General features: G+C 43.8%; 1 protein-coding gene across 1 annotated transcript; it reads right to left on the bottom strand.

Moving 5' to 3' along the window:
• Positions 1 to 3,702: 3,702 nt before the first annotated feature.
• LOC111910024 (pollen-specific leucine-rich repeat extensin-like protein 2) lies at positions 3,703 to 5,411 on the bottom strand. Its single transcript, XM_023905819.2, has 3 exons — positions 4,500 to 5,411; positions 4,015 to 4,452; positions 3,703 to 3,906 (listed from the first exon to the last, which is right to left on the bottom strand). Exons 1-3 carry the CDS (start codon positions 5,409 to 5,411, stop codon positions 3,703 to 3,705), a joined length of 1,554 nt encoding a protein of 517 aa, XP_023761587.1.
• Positions 5,412 to 10,176: the final 4,765 nt, after the last annotated feature.

Here is a 10,176-nt window from a genome sequence, read left to right on the forward strand (position 1 = left end):
ATGCAGAGGGGGCTTGTGATAACGTATGTGTCGAGGCAGCTGAAGCCTCATGAGACGAGGTATCCCACCCACGATTTGGAGTTGGGGGCAGTGGTGTTCGCCCTTAGGATCTGGCGTCACTATTTGTTTGGGGTTCGGTGTACCATCTACATGGACCACAAGAGTTTGAAGTATTTGATGGACCAGCCCAATCTGAATATGCGCCAGAGGAGATGGCTAGATGTGGTAAAGGATTATGATTGTGAGATCATGTACCACCCGGGCAAGGCTAATGTCGTAGCTGATGCCCTGAGTCACAAGGCGGAGAGCGCCCCGATTTGAGATATTTGCATGCGGTTGACAGTGATGACTCCAGTGTTGGACACCATTCGGGAGGCCCAGGCAGACGTTGTGAGACCGGAGAACCAGAAGAGGGAGCGAGTGATTGGGCAGGTGCCAGAGTTCATTACCGATAGTCGTGGGCTGATGACCCTTTAGGTTCGGATTTGGGTGTCGTATGCAGGCGGAGCACGCACCACCTTGATGGAGGAGGCGCATAAATTGAGATTTTCGATTCATCCCGGGGCCACTAAGATGTATTTGGATTTGAAGAAGGATTATTGGTGGCCATGTATGAAGAGGGATGTAGCATGGTTTGTTGAGAGGTGCTTAACATGTCGCAGGGTTAAGGCCGAGCAACAGCGACCGCATGGCCTTTTGCAGCCACTTGAGGTTATCCAATGGAAGTGGGAACATATTTCTGTGGATTTCATCACCAAGTTGCCGTGGACCGCGAGGGGTGTTGACGTAATTTGGGTGATCGCCGACCGGCTGATGAAGAGCACTCATTTCCTTGCTATCAGGGAGAGCTTTTCTGCTGAGAGACTGGCAGAGTTGTATGTGAGAGAGGTGGTATCGCGGCATGGAGTGCCGATTTCGATTGTATCAGATCGGGATGTACGTTTTACTTCCAGGTTCTGGAATAAGTTCCATGAGGAGTTGGGCACAAGGCTGCATTTGAGTACCGCTTACCACCCACAGACGGACGGACAGAGTAAGCAGACGATTCAGACGCTCGAAGACATGCTTCGGGCATGTGTGTTGGACTTTGGAGGGAGTTGGGACACGTATCTGTCATTGGCTGAGTTTTCTTATAACGACAGCCACCATTCAAGCATTGGTATGCCTCCCTTTGAGTTGTTGTATGGGAGGAGGTGTCGGACTCCCATCTATTGGGGAGAGGTAGGGCAGCGAGTGATGGGAAGCACTGAGATAGTGCTCCAGACGATAGAGCAGATACAACAGGTTAGACAGAGATTATTGATAGCTCAGAGTCGCCAGAAAAGTTATGCGGATAGGCGACGATCTGAGTTCGAGTTTAAGGTCGGGGATTTTGTACTCCTGAAAGTGTCTCCTTGGAAAGGAGTGATTCGATTCAGGAAGTGGGGCAAGTTGGGGTCCCGGTATATTGGACCGTTTAGGGTGATCGCAAGGGTGGACAGTGTAGCATATCGTGTGGAGCTACCTACGGAGTTGGGCCAGATTCATGATACCTTCTACGTGTCTCAGTTGAGGAAGTGTATAGCCGACGAGTCGGCAGTGGTACCATTGGAGGATATCCAGGTGGACGCGAGTCTGAATTACATTGAGAGGCTGATCGCAATCTTGGATCGGAAGATCAAAGTTCTGAGAAACAAGGAGGTGCCCCTGGTTTAGGTCCGGTGGCAGCATCGGAGGGGGTCCGAGCTGACATGGGAGTCGGAGTCGGAGATGCGAGAGTAGCATCCGGAGTTTTTTTCCGGCATAAGACCTCGAGGGCGAAGTCTGGTTCTAGTGGGGGAGAATTGTAACATCCCGAAATTCAGGTAAAGCTATTTAACCCTTGTGCTTTTCCCAAGTTGTGAAGTTAAGTCCTTTAAGTAAATGTTAGGCTTGTGAGTACGCTGGGCGTACTGAAGAGTACGCTGTGCGTACTCGTTCGCTTATTTTGGACGCGGACTCGCCTGGGTACGCTGGGCATAGCGAGCCCATATGAAAACCCTAATTTGGGGCTTCTGCACTATAAAAGGAATGTTATGGCCTTGACCTCAGCCTCCATTCCAGAGAGTGAAACCCTAAAAGAGTGCCCTCCTTCGTTTCTAGCTAGAGTGTTGGTATTCTAAGCTTCTAAGTGTCATTTCAAGGTGGTGGAAGAGAAGAACATGCTATTTTGGAGGCTAGAAGCTTGTGGGAAAGAATAGATCTGAGCTTTTCAGAGGTTGGAGCTTCTTCCTGAGGTAAAAAGATCAAATCTTGCCTTGTTATTTGTGTTGTGTGCTTCTTGGACCAGTTTCTAGTGTTTTTGGTCCCAAGATGGAGACTTTATGAGCAAATGGTCTCCATTGTCCTATATCTATCATATTTCAGGACTATAAGTGTTGTATGTTCGTAAAAATGCAATCTTGGACGTAAATATGGAGCCATGCATGAGATCTAGACCTTTGGAGGGAAATAGTGATGAGAATTAAACTCTAGATCGATTAGATCTTTTACAGGTACGAATATGAAAATCAAACAAGACAAACACAATAAGAATAAGAACACATAATAGAATCAAATATGTGCTTATGATTCCAATAAAGTCACGCCTCAGCAGAGCTCGATAAAGAACTTCCACTGTAGAGGCGAGCTAGGGTTTTACAAAACTCAATGAGAAAATAATTTAAATCGTTAACTGCAAAGACTGCATGCATGCAACTTATATACTAAACCCTAGAACAAAACATGCAAGGTTGGACAGGCCCAATACCAGCAATCAAAACTGGGCTAAGGACCGAGCCCATGACGCAACATAATAATCCCAACAATCTCCCCCTTTGCATCAAATGAGGCGAGAGATTATTTCTTCTGTGTTGGCTTCACTGTCTTTATCACCTTGAACAGCCGAGGAATTATTGCAAGAAGCGTCTGCCGAAACTGGATACACCACCTTAGCATATCAGTGAACAATTTCTTGTCAGCTGCACTGTTCTGATCACACCTCTGAATAATCTCCCAAATATGCTCCAGGCAATAAGTTGATAAGAGGTGTTTGTCAATGAGAGCGAATAGACATTTCTGACCTTCGCCCCTGACGAACATAACAGTGTGGTACTTTGAATCAATCTTCCCCTTGACCATTGTATTGACATTTCCTGCTTTGCCCATAGTCTTGATCGTGGTTCGCTTGTGAATGGTAGAAGCAATCTCTTGGTCCATTTTCGCTACCGCGTGAATGTAGCACACAAGCATGCTCTTGACATGGTCAATTATTGGCTGGTACTCCCGAGGATTTGACAATAAAATGTTATTGAGGAGTATCCAGTCGTGGGGGTTGAGGTTCGGTAGATCAGCAAGGGTGAAGTTGTGAACTTAGCCTTCGGTTCCTCGAGTCACTTTGAATTTGATGTTAATAAACTTTCCTGTTGAGTAGGGCTTCTGGACCTTGACAGTTGTAAATTTCTTCGAACTCCAGGTCAGGTACTGAGGTTGAGCGAACTCTAAGTAGAACTCAAACAGATCCCTATCTACCTTCGGGTAAGGAATGGCAACAATTGAATTAAAGCAATGAAAAATGAATGCCTTTCGCGTGATCGGCATGTCAAACTGCGCATCCTTGGAGTTATCGAGCCCAAATGACATCACAGGCTCAAGCCAAAGTGCGCTAGGTTCATCAATGGCACACCGTTGAAGCGAATCAATAGTCTAGTCGGGAAAAATGGACTTCTTCTTTTCTAGGAGCTCCGCCTCCTTTCGCTTTTGCTCAAACTCAGCCTGTTGTTTCTTGTACTTTTCTTCAAGCTCTTTCTCAGAGGACTTTGCCTTCTTAAAAGGCTTTTTAGGATTCTCAGCATAGACATCATCTTCATTGTCTGTGTCATCTTCCCCAATCTTCTTCTTCTTCTTCTCCTTGTTACTGACCGAAGCTTCATTACCCTTCGGTTCAGTGGATGGTTTCGGTAGAGGAGGAGGTTGAGTTGCCTTCTCACCCCCTTGTTGCGGCTAGACACCAGTCACCGGAACACCCTCAATACGACTAAGGATGTCCAATGCTGGCCTGAGCTTGTCATCCAAGTGTCGTATGATAGTAATGGTGATGATTGGATCATGCACTTCAAGGAGATGAAGGAAGATGGAGCGAACGTCAGCAACATAACTTCGAATAACCTCCCTTTCGGAATTCAGGTCATTAAGCTCAGCAGTGGCAGTACGCGACTTGTAATTTTGCATCTTCAGCTGAGAGGTTCTGCTGTCAACCTCATGCATGATGCGATTCTCTACAGCTAATTCTGCCTCAAGTTGAGTCAGGTGATCATTAACATTAGCATGTAGAGATTCGTTAGCAGCTTCAATCGATTGGCGTGCAGCTTCAAGATTGGACCTTTCAGATTGAAGGGACCGTTGAAGGTTATCCACCGGAGCATTGACGGTTTGAGCATTCTTCTTAGTAGCCGCCTACAAAGAATCTAGAAAAGGTGAGCTTCAGAAACTAGTTTATCGACTTTTGCGGTCGCTTCCTTGCACTCCTTGTTGGAAGCCTCAACAGCAAGAGAGGCTTGTTGAGATTGTGAAGAGGAGGCGTCAATAGCCTTAGCTGCAGCGGAGAGTGAGGCACTATGTTCTTGAACAACAGATGAGAATAAGGCCTTTAAAGTAGCTTCAGAGTATGCACCAGAGGAAGAGGAGGAGAGCAGTTGATCTAGCTTTTCGTTTACTGCTTTGAGATGATGCTTGGTAACAGGCTCGTCATCATCATCATCACTCTGAACACGGTAAGGACTAAAGTAAGTGGAATCAAATTCCAATTCCTCACCGCCTAGAACAGGGGTGGTTTCTGTAGATGGAGTAGGAGATAAGGGTTTGGAAGTTGTTGGAGGTTTGGTTGTTTTTGGTGGTTCGGTTGTAACTGGTGGATTGGTAGCTGTAGAGTGAGCCCATGTGGTAGTAGTGGTGGTAGTAGTGTTTGTGAATATAGGAGTATGGATGGGAATAGTGGTGGATGGTTGAGTGGTTGGGATAAGAAATACTGGAGGGATGGATACTAGGATGGTAACAGGTGGAGGAGAAGGAGGCTTGGAGTGAACTGGAATTTCTGGGGTAGGGGATCGAGGCGGAGTTTCACCTCGAGCCGAAGCCTCATCATCAGAGCTTTCGCTCTCTGATTCTGAAGGAGGAGCAGACTTATGGTTGGGAGGAACATACTCTGAGTCTGAATCACTGGAAGATTGGAGTACGAGCTTCCTAGTAGGCTTCTTCTTCTTCTTCGGTTGAGATTGGGATGGAGTAGCCTTGTTAGACTTTAGCTTCTTAGGGGTTTGCCCCTTGGCTGGTTTGGAAACATGTGCCTCCTTCTGGGTTTCAGTTTTCTTGCCCCTTTTCGCTGGCTTGTCAGCCTCTTTGATGGAGCGAACCATGGCTGGCATTAGCTCCCTTGGACCTGAAGACGAAATCTTCTTGTACTATTGCAAAACGTTACTCGCTTCAGAGACACGAGCGAGCATGGATTCAGGAACAGATCCAATGAAGGAGTACTTGGTGGGATCGGTGATGATGATCTTGGTTGTGTGAAAAGTGGCAATGGAGGAGAGAAGATAATCCTCCATGATTGGAACGTGAAGACGATCCATTGCCCAGTTAGTGATTATCGACCAATATCGCCCACATGAGATCTCTAAGTGCCTGGATGAAGAGACCAAGCTTTGTACCAGTTGTTGACAGATAATAGTGTCGTAATCCAAATCTATCTCATGGTATAGTCCATATAGCACAATCATGAACGACTTGCTCGCCCCATCTGAGTCGGCGCTGCGTTCAGAGAGTCCTTTGAACAACTAAGTGAAAAGGCCATTCCATTGAGGAGGAAAGCGGGACTTCTTGAACTTGGTTATTGTGGTGAGGGTTTCAGTATACCCCATCTGATAAAACATAGAAAATAGTTGACCAGTGGTGATGGATTCAGGGTTTACCAGGGTTTGTTCTTAAGAAAGACCAATTAGGGCACATAAGCGGTGCTTGGAGATAGAGGTCTTCTCATTGTGGATCTCAAAGTGAATCCTTTCATGAACCTTGTCGTAGTAAGCAGTGGAGTAGACAAGTGAAAGGTAGGACATGGGAACTACCTCGAATTTGGTCAGAGCATCGACCAAAGGTGAGTATTTGAGACACTCGACTACATACAGCATGTAGGGTTCGTAGAAAAAAGGGGTGCGATCGATGATCAGGTTTTGTTGAGGTTTGATAGTGAGAAGGGGTTGGCGTACAGAGGTGTCATGAACTGAGGAAGAATCTGCCGTTGTTGAAGCTTGGAGAAGATGATGAACAGTGAGAGAAATCGCCTTTGTGCTTTGAAAGAGTTTTTGTAAGTGATAAAAGGGTAAAGATTACCATTCCAATTCCTTTTATACGTACAAGGAGGAGAGAGAAAAATCCGACTGAGATCTTGGATTATTTCAAAAATAGCGCCTGACTTGACAGATGAATAGTTGGCATACCGATGATGACGCAAGAAAGAGAAAGGACGTTTCCTTTTTGCACTCCATAAAATTTGCTTTTTCAAATCGCCAAAATGATTAAATAACCGCTGAGTCAGCTTTCACTTTATCCCAATCGTCACCCCAAAATCCATTTGAATTGCCATTACCTGTTGTGCTTTATTAAACAGCCTTAAAAGAACTAGAGTTTGGAAAATTAAAAATTTTCGTGCATAGAGTGTAAAAGATAAAGAAATAAAGCAAACTTTTTTTGTGATAATTTGTGATGTCTTAAAAAGACATAAAACGATTGATTCTGGGCACGAATCGCTTCGTTCAAAGTCAAGAGAGACATTAAAGTGCTTGTTTGGTTTCCCATTAAATAACGATCAATAACTTGTTAAGAAGTATTGAAAGACATCGTTTTGAAGGTTATAAAGGGTGGGTTTCGCTTCAATTCATAATTTCGATACTTGACATAAGACCGAAACTGAATGAAGTACTTGTGAGATCAATGTGATTGCGCTTTCAGAGTCGCAATATAGTGGGATTTTCTTCATATTTAGTCTGTAATCCCTAAGCTGACTTTGTATCCATACCACTTGAGATGTGCATGATGTTGCAGCAATGTATTTAGCTTCTGCAATGGAGAGAGAGACACAAGTTTGTTTCTTCGATTGCCAGCTGACCAATTTACCATCTAGAAATTGGCATCCTCCAGTGGTGCTCTTACGATATAATCCACAACCACCTAAGCAACGTCTGAGAATACTTGAACAAAGAATCCTGAGTTGGATGGATACCACAGACCGAGAGAGGAGGTTCGCTTCAGATAGTGAAAGATTTTTTTCACTACTTGCAGATGAGGTTCGCGGGGGCTAGCTTGGAATCTTGCACAGTAACAGACTGAAAACATGATGTCAGGTCTACTGGCTGTTAGATACATCAGAGACCCAATCATTTGACGATAGAGCGTCATATCTGCAGCTGGTTTCTCCAATGAGGGTGTAAGCTTCGTCCCAAAGGCCATTGGCACTTTCACTTTGGTGTCTCCCATCATTCCAAACTTAGCCAATAGTGTCTTGGTGTATGCCTCCTGATGAAAAAAAATGCCTTCGGGTCCCTGTCTAATGTTTAAGCCAAGGAAAAAGTTAATTGGACCCATTGAGCTCATCTCAAATTTAGTTTCCATCAACTTCCTGAATTCAGCTGTTAAACTGGGATTCATGGAGCCAAAGATGATGTCATCAACATAAATTTGGACTATCATAAGGTGGTTACCTTCTCTCTTGCGAAAGAAGGTTGGGTCAACCGAACCTTGTTTGAATTTAGACATTTTTAAGAATCAAGTTAGAGTTTCATACCATGCTCCGGGAGCCTGTTTTAGGCCATATACCGCTTTGTCAAGTATGTAGCATTGATCTGGATACTTCTCGTTCACGAAGCCTGGCGGTTGCTCAACATACATATTCTCTTCAAGTTCTCCATTGAGAAAGGCACATTTGACGTCCATTTGAAAGACTTCAAAGTTCTTGTGTGCAGCATAGGCAAGAAACATACGAACGGACTCTAATCTTGCAACAAGAGAGAAGGTCTCTTCATAATCAATGCCTTCTTCCTGACAGTAGCCTTTGACAACCAGCCGAGCTTTGTTACGAATGACATTCCCCTCCTTATCTATCTTGTTTCTGAAAACCCATTTCAAACCGACGACCGAAGCATCTTTTGGAGTTGGAATAAGTCGCCATACTTTGTTTCTTTCAAACTCATTTAACTCATCTTGTATGGTTTGAACACAGTCTGAATGATCGAGTGTAGAATTAACGGTCTTTGGTTCAACTTTGGAAACAACTGAGTTGAACATGCAAAACTCTACTTGTGAAAAGAGTGTAGCTTGTTTTGCTTTGATTTGAGATTCGAGTTAACACCCTTTCGGAAGATTCTCCAATAATTTGACTTTGAGGGTGATCTTTGGTCCATTTGATAAGTGGCGGGTCATTTGAATCACAAGTGGGATCCAATTCCGCATTAATTTCCTCTTCCAATTCTGACAAAATGTCATCATCATTGATGCTGGTATTCTCCCCCTCGAAGGATGACATCTGTTCAGTATCTGGATTGGTATCACATCCTTCGATTGAATCATCCGAGAAGCTTGAAGATTGTGATGATAGATTCTCCCCCTGGAACGATGAACCTTGATCATGTTGAAGAGATGGACCCTCCCCCTGGACATTAGGACGGTCATTCGAAGGTTCACTTGCTTTTGGCCTTTGGGTTTCTTTGGGTTGATCATCAGCCATCTTTTGAGCAGCATCGTCGATGATTTGTTTTAGATTATCAACTTTGTTGTCTTTTGCTGTTGATTCAGAATTAATCGCCTTTTGTGGCTCATCAAACAGAAGCAAATATTGCTTGAAAGGATTTGAAATAGAAGTAGTAACTTGACCATTCTTTGGAAAGATTTATTGCGTTGCACCTTTTGTTGATTTCATCTTCTTAACATAACGATCGTCAAAGGTGACATAGTATGTTTCTTCAATCTTCTTTGAGTGCTTATTGAGAACTCTATACGCCTTGGAATTCAAGGAGTAACCTAAGAAGATTCCTTCATCAGCCTTAGCATCAAACTTATTTCGATTCTCTCTAGAGTTGAAGATGAAGCATCTGGAACCGAACACATGAAAGAATTTCACATTCGGTTTACGATTGTTTAAAATATCGTAAGGAGTAATGGAGAATCGCTTGTTCAAATAAGATCTGTTCTGAGTATAACAAGCAGCAGCAAATGCATCAGCCTAGAAATACAAAGGCAAGGACGCGAAGCATAGCATTGTTCGAGCTGCTTCACACAGAGATCGGTTTCGTCTTTCAACGATACCATTCTGTTGTGGAGTGTATGGGGCTGAGAAATTCTGAGTTGTTCCCTTTTCAGCAAGAAAATCTTCAAAATCTTTGTTCTTGAATTCCAAGCCATTGGCGCTTCTTACGTTACGAACAACTTTCCTAACTTGAGTTTCTACCTGTTTTATGAAGAGATTAAGCTTTGGAGTAGCTTCAGATTTCTGCTTCAAGAAGAACACCCATGTAAATCGAGAGAAATTGTCCACTATAACTAGAATGTACTTGTTTCCACCAATGCTCTCAATTGACGAAGGTCCACATAGGTCGATATGTAACAGCTCCAACGGTTCTATCACCTTTGTATTGATAATAGAAGGATGGCTTTGCCTGCTTTGCTTTCCCATTTCACAGGTAACACAAAGATGTTCTTTGTCAAATTTTAGAACGGGAAGACCTCGAACATGATCACCTAAAACCAGCTTGTTGATATCCTTGAAATTCAGATGGGAGAGTCTTCGATTCCATAACCAGCTTTCATCTGAGTGAGCTTTAGTAAGTAAGAAAACTATCGGTTTACCTCGAATTGGGTTGAGGTTCAAAGGATACATTTTCCCCTTTCACTTTGACTTCAGCAGAACGTTATTAGATTTCTTATCAACAATCTCCGAGCCTTCATCATCAAATGATACCTTCAATCCAGTGCCAACTACCAGCTGTGAGACGCTGATAAGTTTGTGTTGGAGCCCTTCAACATAAACCACTTTTCTTATAGAGAAATCACCATTAGTGATCATTCCATAGCCTTTGATAGTGCCAAATGAGTTGTTGTCGTACTTCACAATACCACCATCCTCGAGAGACCGAA

The sequence above is a fragment of the Lactuca sativa genome, chromosome 8 (genome assembly GCF_002870075.4).
Source record: "Lactuca sativa cultivar Salinas chromosome 8, Lsat_Salinas_v11, whole genome shotgun sequence".
NCBI lineage: Eukaryota > Viridiplantae > Streptophyta > Magnoliopsida > Asterales > Asteraceae > Lactuca > Lactuca sativa.